The sequence below is a fragment of the Lingula anatina genome, chromosome 1 (assembly GCF_051362555.1).
Source record: "Lingula anatina isolate TDL-2025a chromosome 1, LinAna3.0, whole genome shotgun sequence".
Lineage (NCBI taxonomy): Eukaryota > Metazoa > Brachiopoda > Lingulata > Lingulida > Lingulidae > Lingula > Lingula anatina.
In genome coordinates this window covers 38,475,929-38,492,202 of record NC_141767.1, presented here as the reverse complement: position 1 = coordinate 38,492,202, position 16,274 = coordinate 38,475,929, and the positions used below count along the sequence as shown (strand labels likewise).

Sequence of the window (16,274 nt, the reverse complement as noted above, 5' to 3'; positions counted from 1 at the left end):
CATTAACTGCAACATGTCTATTGCCACTTGATTCTGACCTAGATTGAAACTAAAGCTTCATAGTTATAATGTTCTTGACATGTTAGCTGATGCTGTTACAATAATTAAATCTTTAATGCAACTGTCTTTTTTGCATGTTTTACTGTCTCTTCTTTGATTAAAATGTTGATATAGTCAATATATGTTAGAATTTTGCTTTATTGCTGAAATCATTATCTTAACTCTAAATTTTGAATACAAAATGTTGGCTATACTTTATGCTTGAGTTTGGCTTCATAATACTTTTATTTTTGAAATTTACATTGTGGAAGAAAAATCAGAGAGAAACTTATTTTTGACACAATAATTACAGACAAAATGCCAAAAAACTTTTGGAATTTTGCACAATCTGAAAAGTATAATTCTAATTTTTGATTGGCCATCATTGCTTATATAAGCAAAACTGCCCATGGACATGTTAAATGTGGATGTCCTCAGTGTCCTTTGAGATAAATACAGAGTATGGTGCTGTAAGCCTACAGAAATTTGTGAAAGATGGAAGTAGAGGGGGGAGGTTCTCTCTCTTCATCTCTTTTTATCAAATTTAATTGGTGATATCATTTTTTTAAATTAACTTTTTGTCATTTGAGAATGTTGTTAATAATTGTATGTTACAATTTAGTGACATTTTGTTTGCATGCTTATAAAATATTTGTAGTTTAATTGAATTCTTACATTTGTTTCTTTGTTTTCCCCATTGACCAACTGACAGGTTGTCTCCTCTCATCTGTTATCAAATGCAGGAAAGGTAATAGTGGTGAATTCAACTTTTGGTGTATGGAAAATAATCACATTATCTTTTTTCTTTTTAAAAGAAATGTGATAAATTTAATAATAGGTTGGTTTGTAGGTGACTCATCTAAGAGTGAAATTGTAATTCTTTAACGTGCTACTGTTACAGTAGGTAGCATTTATATTTTGACAGGTTAGACCTTGCATATTTCAAAAATGATATCTCACCTCATGTATGTTTATTAAAATCTATTTCTGAATATTTATTTCTTATTTTGCATAGATGATTAACCAGGCCAGTTTGCTTTCTCACTTATTTTAAATATTTTACTTTTTTGAATACTCACTGCTTTATTTTGACTACATTTGACGAGATTATACATAGTTAATAGCTGGTTATGTGCTAAATTGCCAGTCCTTTCATGTACACCTTAAAGTTGAACCACCACCAATCACCAATGTTAGATTCTAATATTAATCACATAATCATAATTAAATATATCTTTGTATGCTGTCTGTAAATTTATGTGATAATATTATTATTTAACTGTCTAGAAGAAAATGTGTATAATCATGAAAAGAAGAAAAAAATTAAAAGTTGAAAGAACTTTAAAACTGGACCTCCAATTTGCAATGGTGGAATTGCATTTAGTTTTATAGTGACTCCAATAAAAAAAATGCTTCAAAAATAACTCTAAAATATGCACATTTTAATTTTTGAGCTGTGCTCAATTCCAATATACCATTAATATTTTTGTTCTCTCTCTCTCTTATCTTCTTTCTGCTTCAATCTTATTACGTGTTTCTGTTGTAAAATTTCATATTGCACATATCAGTCACATTTATATCATACCATTTCACAATTTTACTCTCTGCAGTAAGAAATAAAAAACACACTGTAAAATTTTGCATGTTAAACTATACCATTTAGTGATAATGATGAACATTCTTAAATGTCATGTTTTGTCACGTTTCGTTGTATGTCTAATTCATACTAGTGTATTCAAAATAATTGTTTAAAAACAAATGGTTATAACTAATATATATATATATTTCTATTCTGTACTCCGTACCTTGTGATTCTCTTTATCTCTATCCTGCATTACTGTCTGTGTTTTAGTTAAAAGTGTGTATTAAAATGCCTGAAACTATATCCTTCTGTTGTTCCTTGAACTCTGCAATACTTAACCTCATCAATCATTGCAGTGTGACATGAATGTTTATAGGAATTTGCTTAAGATATGTTTTATCGAGGTTGTATCAGTTTTCATTTAGTTGTATAGCTTTTAGAATGATTACATATGGGATAGAGAACATTGTGCTGTTTGCATGGGTTTCAGTTTTAAGAAGGAAGCTAGCTTTTCTTTTGCTTTTATGAAATATTATATGTTGTAGAAAATCTGCTTAGATAAAGGGTCATTTGTAAAAGCCAGTAGTTAACATATGTTGCTGGTGTTGCTAGCTGGTACAGAGATTTTTTAAAGTAGCTGATTATTAAGTTTTGAAGAAAGTGAATGTATAACAATTGGATTGCATAGCTGTATATTATTTGTATTCTTTTGTTATCATGTGTATGTTTCTTTTTTTTCTTATAGAAGTGTAGAGAGAAATATTGCTAGATTGATGTTTAGTAAATTATAATGGAAATTAGTTTTTTTTTTGTCATGTATTATTCAGTTCAGTTAATGCATTTTGTTTCAAAGTCATGGTTATAGTTAACTGTCTTTTAAACTTTTAATTTATTATTTTTGTGGTATGTGGTTACCATTGGTTTAAGTTTACCTCCTCTTAAACCAGGTGACAGTTTTTAATAGCAGCAAAACAAGTTCATTAATTTGTTGCTCAAGCCCCTATAACATGTCTGTATTCACTAAATCAGGTGTATTCTAACATATTATTTGCAGATCATTCATTCAGGGCTGCTCTCCCAGGCAGGGCAAGCAGGCCAGTTTGTGGGCAACATGCTGAATATGGGCTCCATAGTTGGTGGATATAAAATAGATGTCCGTACAGTGTATGACAACACTGGTGAGCATAAACATATGGTTGATATGTTACTTATGCTGTGACAGCAATATGCTTAATTTCCACCTGTAAAAAATTTTAGCTTCAACATGATCATGTACATTTTAATGATACACTTTGTTGGTTTTTATGGTTTATTTTATGAATTATAAAGTAAACAAAAAATTTAGTGAAGGTTCCATTTTATTTCAAGATATCATTGCACAGAATAGGACCTTTTTTTTATTGAATTTACCATTGAGATTTAAAAAGGTGCTGGAGTTGATATAAATTCAACCATACTAGCTAGTACATGTAATTTGTATTGTAGATCACCAGTTTTGTCAAAGATGGGCCCAGCTGATAGACCCAAAGGATATTAATGGTGGACTGAAGGGCTTCCTCAAAGTTGACATCACTGTACTAAGCAAAGGGGAAGGTACTCAGGTAATGACCATGGATGGAAGGGGGGCGTCTCAATAGTCCGAAGGTTCATTGGTCCGAAAAGTGGTAACATTTTCATCGATTTTTTAATCAAGGGTTCATTGGTCCGAAGGTTTTATAGTGAACATTCGGACCAATGAACCTTCGGACTATTGAACCTTCGGACTATCGCTACGGCCCCGGATGGAAGACAGTTGACAACTTGTAATTTCCCTATTTTATTCACTTATTTCATTTTGCACTCAGATTACAAAAATTGCATGCCATATCCACACACCTCACCACGAGTTAAACCCTTTCCATAATACCCAAAATATTCTCTAATTGCTTTTATTTTTACTAAAAATTTTTTCAATTATTCAATCACCCGTTTCATTGTTAACATGTACATGTACCAATTGTGTTGTTTGATAAATGTTGCTTTAATATATAGTAGCTTTTTGACCATATATTTATATACTGAGGACTTAGCATAACTTAGGCACTTTGAAACCAAAAAATTTGAGTTAAGCAAATTTCACCATATGTTTCTGCTAGCAAGAGTAGGTCCATTCCACAAGATTGATTTGAGATAAATGATAAGTTGAGTTATAAAGTGACACTGGTTATGCGAGTAGTCTACTATACATGTGCTTAAAAACTTTTGTTATTTTTGTAATAATATATAGATATACCTAGTTAGAGATTGATGCTGTAATAAACCTATTGCAATCATACAGTCCTAGATTTTCAAGTATCAATTTCTAAGTAGGTATTACAAAAATAACAAAATCCAAACCTAATTCAGCATCATTCAACAGTGAGTCTCAAAGATATTGTAATTCTGTTGCTTTATCACCTTGCACATTAAAAAATAGACTCTGCATGCAACATCTGAACAAGTAGCAAAAATTGTTATATAATATTAATCTGCCTAGTCTCACTCAAATATAAAATTCTTTAAGACTATTTAGATAATTTTAGCCATACAGATATTTAGAACTGAAATAATTTGGAAAAAGCAACAGAAAACTCTACATGTTGCATACATATGGTATATCCAAATTAGAATTTGTTTTCATTTTGCCAATATTTACTATCTTACAGTTAGCCTAGGCTGAAATTGACAATTTACATCTTGGCAAGTCCTGTATGCAGTCCTAGTCCAAAAGCTGAACAAATTATGTGGAAAAAATGAGTAACTTGCCTTGTGTGTCTAACTTGCAGTGTGAAATCAAAGCTTGTCTAACATGACAACAAGATGATCAGAGGGTTTCTTTCACAAAAGAACTTGGGCCAAAAAGTTAGTCTAAACTCTCAGACCAAAATGTTACTGTCTACTTTGACCCAATATAAATCGGTAGTAGACTGACTAGATACAATGTTGTGTCTGTTTTATAACAAGAAAGGCATGATGGCTTATGTTTTAAGCCTATACGTAGTTTCCCCGATTTTAGTGGACATATATATATATATATATATATATATATATATATATATATATATATATATATATACACCCTTATGCAACTAAAGCAAGTCAAGTAGACTAAAATTTTGGTCTTAAAGTTTACTCTTACTTTTGGTCCACATATATATATTTATAAATTTTTTTTGTGAAAATAATCCTAGGATATTGTTTTCTAATTTGCACATGTCACATTTTTTTGCACTTTTCTGACCCTTTTACCCATGTACCTACAGTATGGAAAGGACACAAAGAGAGAGGGTATGTCAGAGGAGGTGAGTATCATGGTTCTAATAGTAATTTAAGGGATCTAGAGGGGAGAATATCTCCCTGCTCATTAAGAAGTATGTGGACTACAAAAGGTTTTTTTTGGAAACTAAAATTGTTTGTAAGTTATCCCCCTTTGACATGAACAGTCAGTTATATATATAATGGGCTATTTGCAGAAGAAAGCTGATGGAATGAGAAGCAAGTAAGTTAGGAAAATTATAAGATACCTTATTGTTACAGTGGTGCTTGAACCTAGCTTTACATTGCTATTTAGATTATTTTGATAACTGTCCTTGTGCCAGAGAAAACCCCAAAACTGAAAACTGCAGTTTTCGCCCTTAAGAAAGACACTGGACTTTAACACTATATTTAATGATTGGACTTTTGGAAAGTATATGTTACTATTTATAGATAAAAAAATACAAGCTAATGCATTACTTTCGTGAGTTTATTATATTGCATTATTTCTGTGAGTTTATTTCTTTCCCCTCTGGACACCCTTATGTTGTATATAACTGCTTGTAAGCCACTTGTGTCCCATATGTTTTGCTTTTGCAGCATTGGCTTTGAAACCTGTTTTTTATAAGTCAGTGTTTTGTGGAGTCACTAAAATGTGTATGATATCATCCAGTATTCAAGCTAGAGGACAGATTTTGTAAATTAACAAAAACATACTTAGTTAAATTTTTATATTTATCAACATTATCCCTTTTTATGCAAGACCAAGTTGTATTTTATCTAATATTTTCCCTTGGAGACAATGGATGTTTTTTTAAATATTCAAATCGATGCACCTGTTTTGATACAATGTTTTAACTTGCAGGAGCTGTTGTCAAAGAAGTCTGATACAGAAAACATTCAACAGTAAGAACACATTTTTGTCTTTCAAAAAGATGAAAAGTAAGAATCTGACCTTTTAAATTAGTTTGATATTGCCCTTTAAAATTAAAAATGATTTAAAGGTTTCTTGAAGTCTTTAAAACAGAAGACATTATGAGTGTACAATCAATTAAATTACAGGGTACAAGCCATTCTATTACATTTGATTATGTGGAATTCCTCTCTAATACCATGAAATATTTCAGGAACCTGTTGCTCCCTAGAGGTATTCCAGAGGTTCGCCACCGTGCTTCGTACCAGGTGAGAATCTATAAGGCAGAAGACTTACCTAGGATGAAGTCTGGGTTGATGGCTAATGTGAAGAAAGCCATGACTGGAGATGACAGGCCCTCAGTTAGTCCTTATGTTCAGGTCTCATTTGCTGGACAAACAGTGAGTACTCCATATAATAATAATAATTTTGGTTGTGATATGTCATGTTTGCATACTTGTCTTAAATAGTGTACTTAATTTAATTAAAAAGATCAATTTATCATTTTTACCTGGAATTTAGTTTGAAAATAAGTTTGTGAATGAAAAAAAAAAGAAAAAAAAGCCTTATTAAACAATTTCAGTTGATGTTAAAATGATTTAGAAAAAGGGAATTCCATTTTTTTCATATTTTATAAATTTTTGTTTCATATATTTGTGTTTGTTGGCTTTGATTGTCAAAAGGCATGCTTGTGCCATTGTTAAATCAGTTCAGTCGGCATCTTGCAATGTACAGTAGCTCGTCAGTCATGTTTTACATGTACCTGGCCAACATCATGACAACTTAACAACCACATGTTTTCATCATCTAACATAAAACTCTTCAGCAGCAAAATGCCATCACCATGCAACCATAACCTTAAAGTTTAAACACATTAAATTTAACAGGGCCGTACTTCTGCAGACAAGTCTACCTATGACCCTGCTTGGAACGAGCAGGTGGTGTTCACGGATCTGTTCCCCCCTCTCTGCCAGAGGATTAAGGTTCAGCTACGGGATGATGACATGGTCCTGGACTCTGTGATAGGGACACACTATGTTAATATGAACCATATATCAAGCAGGGGAGCCAAAGGTAGGATAGGAGTTGAAGACCAGGTTGCATTTTTTTGCAACTTACATATAAGGAATTTTTTTAACTTAAGTGTCAACTCGCATATAGTGGAAATATCCCCAGACATGAAACCATGCATAGTTTTAGTTTGGTATAAAATATTCATGTTTTTTAACTTATGAAACTCTTATGAGCAGTTGGTGGTACTTTGTGGTGATTCAAATGCCCAGAAATGTTGATTTTTTGGCTTTGTAAGGAGTGATTTTTTTGACCAAAAGTTCTTATTTATATAAGCTTATGATTGGTCATTAAGATCATAGTTTAACTTTTTAAGAACATCAAACTTATCTAACCACAGGGTTCATGCACACATTTGGTCCATGCTGGGTCAATCTGTATGGCTCTCCCAGGGGTTACATGCTCACTGACAGCCATGACTACTTGAATGATGGGATAGGTGAAGGTGTTGCATATAGGGGGCGCCTGCTTATTGCAGTGAAAGTTGAAATCCTAGGAAATTCGGAGTCCAGTCCATTGCAAGTGACACGTGAAGCTACAATGCCAATTTCTGAGGTAAGTTTTATGCTTACCAATAACTGTTAAACAATATATGATATGGTACGTAGTTGGGATAAATTAATCTAAGAATAATTTGTGAATTTAATGGGGGTTAGTGTATATAAAAACTATTAAGTTTTGCTGTTATGTGCTTCTGTAGTTTATTATTACATATAGTAACAGGTTTTAAAGGTCAGATCAGATGAAATAAGAAATTTTGGAAATGAACTTACTTCATCCTCATCAATCCTTCCATCTTACTTTTCAGAATGCAGCAGGTGTTAAAATGGAATACTTTCTCTGGGGTACTATTTTGGAAGCAACAATGATTGATAAGAAATTTGCAGACAAGTTTGTTTCATTTGAACTAAGTATGGGTAAGTCAGGGTCTCACAAAACTTAAATCATTATTTATTACTTGTTTAATTATTTTTGAAATAGTTAATTTTAAGAATTATTACCTTTGAAAAACTTGCATAAAAAGATTGATTTATATTACTTATTGTATTTATTGATTGTAATTCACAATGACTGCTGTATTTATTGAACAGGTAACTATGGCAATTCCATAGATGGAAAACATTTCTACAGACACACATCTCTGGATGAACACGCACAAGAAGAACCTCAACAGGAGACTGAGGAAATGGTGCTCAACCAGACACCACCAATGAAACCCCATAGTAGAGGGAAAAATTACTACCACATACCCTTTCATGAGAAAAAGCCGTGTTTGTATGCTAAAACCAGATTTGAAGACCAGCGACAGAGGTTACAGCGCACTAATGTTCTGAATGCAATGGTGGAATCTCTAGTGAGGAAATTATTATATTTAAGATGGATTTTATATTATTTACGTATTAGATTTTTCATGGTTCTAAAATAATTTGTCTATCTAGTGATATTTTTTGTGATAGTAATCACTTACTTTGGAACAAAATATTTATAAAAAAGTTATGTTTCAGCATGAAAACGGCGTCATGATGCTCCTGTCATAAGAGCAGCAGTGATTGATATTTATTTATTTAATTATGCAGAATACTGATTAAACACAAATCTATTAGAAATAAACATTATTTTTTACCCTTATTTTCTTTCACTTTGATTGTATTTCTTTTTCTTTTATTGTAATTACTTTAGGAAGATGAACTGAAAGAGGTTCAACATCTTCTGGACCATGAAGAACCAGGGGGCAAACGCATGCGCCGTGCTCTGAGTCATTTTGCTAACAGCTGTAGCCAGTTTTGTAACTCTATCCATGGACAGGCAGCAAGAGCAACATCGGGAAAAACCAAATTAGACAAGGAAAGACTGAAAATGCTGGAAAGAAAGATTGTATGTGATACTTGAATAATGCTTTAGTTACTTAATTTTTGTAATTTATTGATGTTTAAAAAATATTGCCTTTTATTTTCATTGTTGTAATTACTGTGTATATTCTCATCTGTTCAAGATATCTCAATTGCTCCCTGATTTTTAAGAATCAGTTAAGTAATAGAATGATGATAATTGCTGTTGTGATTTAGAGTAAATTTGGAACAGAGGCAAGGCAACTCAAGGCAGGTATCAAATCAGTTGAAGACACTGAAAAAGTTTTAGAAGCTATGAAGAAATCCAAACAGATGTTGAAGAAAGTCAAGGACATTTCAGAAGAGGTATGTAATGTTGTTTTAAGGGTCAGCTTATTATATTTACCAATCATTTTGAATTAACCTATGACATGCCCCTGATTTTAAGTGTCACATCTTTGATGATAAATGTTCTACTTTTTTGTAGGCTTGTTTTCTATATACATACGTAGTTATAAAACACAAATGTATAACCCAGTGGATATTACAACCTTATGAAAAAAATCTAAAGTTACCAAATATTTTGAAACATGATTAAATCGGTGGCATTACTGCTACATTTTATTTATATTGAACAGTTTATTTTGTTTATTACAATCTTCCAGCCACAGCATAGCATTCCTGATGTGTTTATTTGGATGATCGTAGACAAAAAACGTATAGCCTACTGCAGAGTAGATTCTAAAACAATCCTACACTCTACTGCAGAAGAGGAGATGGGCAGATACTGTGGGAAAGTTCATACTAGATTTCTTAGGGTGAGTTTCATTGTAGACCCTGGCGGTACACATGATTTTAGTCTCGACCCGTCTTGTTTTTTTATTTTCCATATGAATGCGCTTACTCCAGCTGGTGGAACAATACCCGGAGGCGGCGTTGCCTCTCTGATCCTCTAGTTAAAATATGGTCCCTTACTCGATTAAAAGTTTTGTGAGATGTTTAAAACAGATTTGTTTCTTGAAACATCTACTTTGTGACCTTTTTCAAGCGTAATTTGTAAATACTTTTCAGCTTAAGGTCTCTATTATATGTTGTTGTTTGGCATTCTTGCAAAGGATGCCAGATTGAACTTTGATATTTAAGATATCATCTTTAAATATTTTACTTTGCAACATTTGCTAAATTTTGGTATAATATTTCTTTATTTATGCATTTTTTTAAAAAATGCTTTTCATATCTCCCTTATCCCTTGTAAGCCAAGATCCCATCATAAAAAAGACATTCACTATGTATAAGTGGGCTGATACTTAGCCAGTGTCACATTTTCTTATGCCAAGTTTAAAATGAATATATTTAGCACTTGAAAATACTGACAATGGTATCAACAGAGTAATCATGCAGGATAGTTGATTTCAATAAAAAATATTCTGTGGCGTAGATTATATGATAATAAATAAACAAAATTTTAAAAATAATAAAAAGGTCTTTCTCTTTAGTTACCAGGAAAGAAGGCAATGGGGAGCTCAGGCTGGACCATCCAGGCCAAATTGGAAGTATACCTGTGGCTTGGAAGTATGAAGAACATCAAGGCAGCTCTGTCTGGGCTCCACAGTGGCTACAACTCTTCACCTGAACTTAAGCACTTTGGGGAAAAGACCCATGCTCTTCCAACACAAATAGTTTATGCAGGTAATAGATATATGGTGTTGTTAAAGGGTAATTTATGGTGATGTAAGTAAAAAGGTTTGTTTTGGTATTTTAAAGAACTTGCTGAATGATTTTTATAGAGTTGGCAAAATGGTGTATGTTTGAATTAAGCAACATTTAGGATATCATACAGTATTTTTAAGAGAATGGCAGCTGACGGAGTTTTTAACGGATTGAGTATAACATTTCATATCACAAATGTTACTTAATCATTTATACACATCTCATTTATCATTATTGTAATTTCAGAAAAATCCCATTTCCAGCTCAGGGCACATGTTTATGGTGCCCGCGGTTTAGTAGGGTCAGATGAGTCTGGCCTGTCTGATCCCTTTGCCCATGTGGTGTGTGGTGATGGGTTTGCCACCACTCAGGTCATCCCCACCACGCTGACCCCACTGTGGGATGAGACCCTGGTCCTGGAGAAGCTGTGTATCTATGGGGACATAGAGGAGGTGGCCAGAGAACCACCTCTGGTGCTCATTGAGGTGTTTGATGAGGACAGAGTGGTGAGTCAAATTATTTTGCATTTTTTTTACATTTTTGAAAATATGATTTATATGATTTTCCTTTTCTTGTTGCTTCTGAGAAAAAAAGAATTTGATAGTGGTTTAAAATTACATAGCAACTAATTTGCTAGAGAAAAGAATAGATATAATATTTGTGGTATATAAAATGATATATACTGACACAAAACTGGACATCTATACTTGTCGTTTTTTTTTTCAGGGCTCTGCAGAGTTTCTAGGGCGTACCTTGGCCAAACCCAAAGTAAAAGTGGAAGATGAAGGATACATAGAACCAAAGTTTCCTGCTCTCTTAGATTGGTATGACATCTATAGAGGACCAATGCAGTGTGGAGAAATTTTAGCTTCATTTGAATTGTTTCAGGTGAGTAAGACACATTAATAAAGCTGGGTGCAATGTATTTGAATTATTAGAAATGTTCTCTGACTTGTATAGTATTTTACATCTCCCAGGAGAAGATCCAGAGATATTTTCTGACAGTATTCCAAATTATCTTTGTTGATCCATCCTCCATTTTTGATGGTCTCCCAACAGAAGAATATAATCATCAATGTAAACTTTAAAATCTGACCATCTTCCGGAAGACCCAGAAGACGGTCTCAATCTGCCCCTGTCTCCATCCCTAGTAATTGAAGCATAGAAATTAAAGACAAGCACTGTATATAAATAGACTGGTATTTTATTGATTGTCAGATAAATGAGGATGACAAAGACTTTGATGATCTTCCAAAACTCGGTGAGAAAGTGGTCGTAAAAAAGAATGTGAAGAAAAAACCCAAAGGTAAAGACAAAAGCCAGGCAGTTGTAGAAGACATTGTGATACACAGGGTGCCCAAGGAAATCAGACCAACTCTAAGCAAATACAGGATTGAGGTGAGTTGAAGCTCCTTCTTTTAATCTTATATATGTAATACAGTAAAAGATTATACAATCTGCATTAAAGATGAATTTTTTTATATTTTGAAAGGCCTAAAAAGTGTATTTTTACATCTGAGTATTATATGTATCAAACATATTTGTGTCCATACCCAGTGTATTATGAATATGCTGACCTATGTATGTAGGTGTTATTCTGGGGATTACGGGAGTTGAAGAGGTTGATGCTGCTAAGTGTAGACAAGCCCAGGGTGGACATAGAAATTGGCAAGACCATCATCTCAAGTGATGTCATCATGGAGGCCAGCAAAAACCCAAACTTTCCTAACATGGTGAAATATGATGAAGTGGTAAGTTTTTTCCCCCTTAGTTTCACAGTGTTATCTATTGTGGAATTAGGATATTTCATTTCGGGATATTGCCCTATTCAAAAAGAAAGTGACTGAACTTATGCTTTGTGAAATTAAACATGAGTATAGAGATACAACAGCTAGATAATTGGATATTGTAAAAAATTGTAAATTATTCAGTAAATTGTATATTTTAGAAAGATAAGATAATGCATAAAAAAATTGATGGTATACATCAGTTTACTTATTTCTTGGAGGTGATTTGAAATTAAAAAATTTAAAACAACAAGTTCAGTGATACACACTGTTTTGTATCACTAAATTGCCAACAAGCAACACAATTATGTATTTGGAGCTAACGCACAATAATTTTGTTCCAGATGTTGCCGGACAATGACCATTACTGCCCACCTATAACTATCCGTTGTGTGGACTGCCGTAGCTTTGGCCGATTTGAGCTAGTTGGCATCCATGTCATCAGTGCCATACATAAATACAGGATCAAGGCCGACCAACAGACTGACTGTTCCAAGGACACTGTCAGCCTGGTTTCTGTACCTAATGGTAAATGTAGTGTTTTTTTCTCAACAAAGCGTGATTAATGAATTGTTTCCTTGCTCATGTACATGTAGTGATATTGTGTTAAACTTTTGCCTCAGTAAGCAACAGAAAAAAAGTGTGATGAACATTAGTCAAGGCCAAGGTTAATCCTTGTATTCTTGTTACCATTATTTAGGAACTGTCACCAATGGAAGTGTTGTAGGGGTTCCTGAAGTAGATTTTGTCACCCCTGGTAAACTTCATGGGGAGAAGAATGGACTCACAGCAGGAAAAGATCGCAGAAAATCTAAAGGATCTATTATGGCAGTTGATGAAGTGGCCATAGAGATAGATGAAAAAGCTCCATTGTTACCAAACAAAACTGAGGTACACATAGACAGGTGTACAGTCATAATAATCTTAGTGGTCCGATTTGTTTGTCAACTTTTTGTAAATATATGCCAACTCATTGTATCTTTTATTACTGTTTCCAGTTTTCAGAGATTTAAAATTAAACATATCATGATCGCTGAATCTTGAATAGCCTATCATACATGATATCCTAATTAACATAAATTTGACACATGATTAAAATACTTCTAAAATACTTCTTTAGGCCTTGACTGAAGAGGAAGAGGAAGCACTAGACTGGTGGACAAGATTTCATGCTTCTTGGGAAACTTTTGAGAAGCTGGTAAGTTTTTTAAATACTCATATACTATAGTACTGTTTCAAGTATTTTCAGTGGTTAAATGGTAATTAACATGGAATTAATGTTGCACATGTGTACACCAACAGCATTCTTTTAGATGTGAGGGGTTTTTGATGATTATTTTATATGTTTATCTAGGAATCTGAAAGAAAAGAACAAGAAAGAAAGGAACTTGGACTGGATAAAGAAGATGAAATGGGATTTGGAAAAATTGAGATTCCAAAAGGTATTATCGCAAAATTATCTGTTCGCGTAATGTACTCCACTTTTAAAGCATGTTTGTGTAACCAGTGACTCTAGTTAGCAAGACACATGAAAAAAGATGTTTCAAAGTTATTTTATGATTTATTTATACAGCTCCCAGATATTTCAAATAACTTTGTTCATATAATTTCAGATGATGAAGAAGACAAAAAGAAAAAAAAGAAAAAAGTCGGCTTTTTTAAAAGAATGAAAAATTTCAAGAAATCTACTTCAAGCAAAATAAACAAAATCAAGGTAATTGGGCAGTTTTCTCAAATTGGTAACAAGGCTTTTCAAATGTATGATTTAAACCAAATTAAGGTAGACAGTAATATTTGGTTGTGGGCATGTTTTTTTTTTTTTTTTTTTTTTTTTTTTGTGGGATAAACAATTTCTATATTTGTTTTTATGCGAGGGTTATGCAGTATGTTTCCCAGCTTATGATCTTTTCAATTGACAATTTCTTGAATATGTTAAGTATTTATTTTTATAAGGGTGCGACCAACCAAGCATTTGATGATTTGGATGATTTTTTTGATGAACCAGAGGATGACAAAGCCAATATTCCACAGTTTACAGTAAGTAGGCCAGTTTTACGTTTGTGGATATGTACTTTTAAAAATCAGAACTACCCCTTTTACTTGGCATTGAAATTGTATGTTTGCAAGAACATGCAAAAAGCATTGTCTTGCTACTGAAATATAAATCAAACCTTTTTTCATTAAATGTTAAACAACGTCAGTACCTTTTGGGTAAATATAGTATCATTAAAGGTGCTTTAACAGAGTTGGATGTACTTATTGAATTTAGCAGAATTTCAGTACATAGACTTAATGTAATGGTTTAAGATAATCATTGTTTTTAGGTGTACAATGGCAAACTTGAAGATCAGCCAGAGTTTGAGAAGTTTCAGGACCTTTTGCATTCCTTCACATTGAAGAGAGGCAAAAAGACTGATGATGAAGAGGATGATGACCATAGAATAGCAGGGATATTTAAGGTAAGGACTTATTTTTATTTATTTATTTATTTATAATTTTATTTTTTTCTTTTTTTTTTTTGAGGGAGATGGGTAGAGATTTATTTCTCAATATATTCAAATGAGTGTAACACATTGGACAGGGCTGTTTGTAATAAAAAAGGATGATCGTGCTTTGTGGAACACTGTATATGTTTCTGATGAATTAACATTACTCTTGTATAGAAACTCAGCATTTCCTACTTAAGAATATCACCAAGGTCTAAACATATGGGGATTTGGAAAAGGTATGTGGCAAAGAAAAGTTTTGCTTAATAGTAAAACCTTAAGTTTATTTTTAAATTTGTAGAGACTTTGATCATGTAGATAATTATTTATGCTCATGCAACATTTTTTCAGGGTTGCTTTAGAATCTATAAACTAGACAAAGAGGAAGAAGCATTAAGATCTCTGGGACTCAAAAGTTTGCATCCAAAATTGGGAACTTTTCAAGGAGTACCAAAGAATGACATGATAGGAGCATGGGTGAGAGTGTATGTGATACAGGTGAGCCATTTTGGGTAAAGTGGGTATAAATCTAAGGAAAGGTGTAACATATACATTTATATCAAGTAGAAAAAAAAAGAAAAATATAAAAAATTAGGAACATAGTGGTTCTTATGACTCACTACAAAGATTGTGTTTAGACTAATTTAAACCAGTATCATCTTTACAAATTGGAGTTTTACAAGTTTCATACACCCACACATACACAACAGATTAAATGTTCCTGCATGAGGCTTTTTAACTTAGTAAAATAACAGGCAGACTTCCTTTGCAGGCCACGGATCTTCACCCAGCAGATGTCAATGGTAAAGCAGACCCCTATGTTGTACTTAAACTGGGGAAGACAGTCATTGATGACAAGGAGCAGAAAATAAATTGCACACTTAACCCTGTATTTGGAAAGTAAGACTGGGTTCCCATCTCTAGTTTGATTTAACAGGAACGGCCCATCTCCATGGGGTCTCTTGTTAAATTGCTTTCATCTACCGGTAGCTCAAGTAGCTTAGATCGCATTCACAATGAGTTGAGCCATGGCTTTACAAATCCTGGAACTAAATATGGTGGATGTACATGAAAGAAAAACCACCCCGGTGAAGTTGATTCCTGGTTCCTTATTCCTTATTCGGTTACTTATTCAAATGTGAAGTTGGTTACTTATTCCCGGTTCCTTATTCGGTTACTTATTCAACTTTTTTATGTTTTTTTATGATTTTGATGCTAGAATACCTGTTTCATCATACTAGCACCCCCTCTTCATCTAGATGACACCCTAAAATTGTTAAATATACCAATAAAAACACAAAATATAACCCATTCCTTATTCAAAAGTCCTGTTACTTATTCGGTTACTTATTCCTTATTCGGTTACTTATTCAACTTTTTTATGTTTTTTAATGATTTTGATGCTAGAATACCTGTTTCATCATACTAGCACCCCCTCTTCATCTAGATGACACCCTAAAATTGTTAAATAAGTAACCGAATAAGTAACAGGACTTTTGAATAAGGAATGGGTTATATTTTGTGTTTTTATTGGTATATTTAACAATTTTAGGGTGTCATCTAGATGAAGAGGGGGTGCTAGTA

At 33.0% G+C, this 16,274-nt stretch overlaps 1 protein-coding gene across 3 annotated transcripts in view; it reads left to right on the top strand.

Annotated features, from left to right (window-relative positions):
• LOC106180923 (otoferlin) overlaps positions 1-16,274 on the top strand; it is a 37,509-nt gene that overhangs the window by 14,400 nt on the left and 6,835 nt on the right. The window contains exons 11-37 of one of the 3 annotated variants that reach the window (XM_087001590.1): positions 752-787; positions 2,676-2,799; positions 3,107-3,222; positions 4,903-4,941; positions 5,760-5,800; positions 6,022-6,208; positions 6,695-6,881; positions 7,219-7,433; positions 7,687-7,795; positions 7,970-8,232; positions 8,559-8,753; positions 8,945-9,073; positions 9,373-9,525; positions 10,204-10,396; positions 10,664-10,923; positions 11,144-11,305; positions 11,636-11,815; positions 12,007-12,168; positions 12,549-12,732; positions 12,905-13,095; positions 13,325-13,402; positions 13,559-13,646; positions 13,818-13,918; positions 14,158-14,241; positions 14,529-14,663; positions 15,042-15,188; positions 15,463-15,590. In XM_087001590.1, coding sequence (XP_086857716.1) covers positions 752-787; positions 2,676-2,799; positions 3,107-3,222; positions 4,903-4,941; positions 5,760-5,800; positions 6,022-6,208; positions 6,695-6,881; positions 7,219-7,433; positions 7,687-7,795; positions 7,970-8,232; positions 8,559-8,753; positions 8,945-9,073; positions 9,373-9,525; positions 10,204-10,396; positions 10,664-10,923; positions 11,144-11,305; positions 11,636-11,815; positions 12,007-12,168; positions 12,549-12,732; positions 12,905-13,095; positions 13,325-13,402; positions 13,559-13,646; positions 13,818-13,918; positions 14,158-14,241; positions 14,529-14,663; positions 15,042-15,188; positions 15,463-15,590 — 3,887 coding nt within the window. The remainder of the gene's footprint in view (positions 1-751; positions 788-2,675; positions 2,800-3,106; positions 3,223-4,902; positions 4,942-5,759; positions 5,801-6,021; positions 6,209-6,694; positions 6,882-7,218; positions 7,434-7,686; positions 7,796-7,969; positions 8,233-8,558; positions 8,754-8,944; positions 9,074-9,372; positions 9,526-10,203; positions 10,397-10,663; positions 10,924-11,143; positions 11,306-11,635; positions 11,816-12,006; positions 12,169-12,548; positions 12,733-12,904; positions 13,096-13,324; positions 13,403-13,558; positions 13,647-13,817; positions 13,919-14,157; positions 14,242-14,528; positions 14,664-15,041; positions 15,189-15,462; positions 15,591-16,274) is intronic. The other 2 variants (XM_087001592.1, XM_087001591.1) reach the window with 2 other exon arrangements.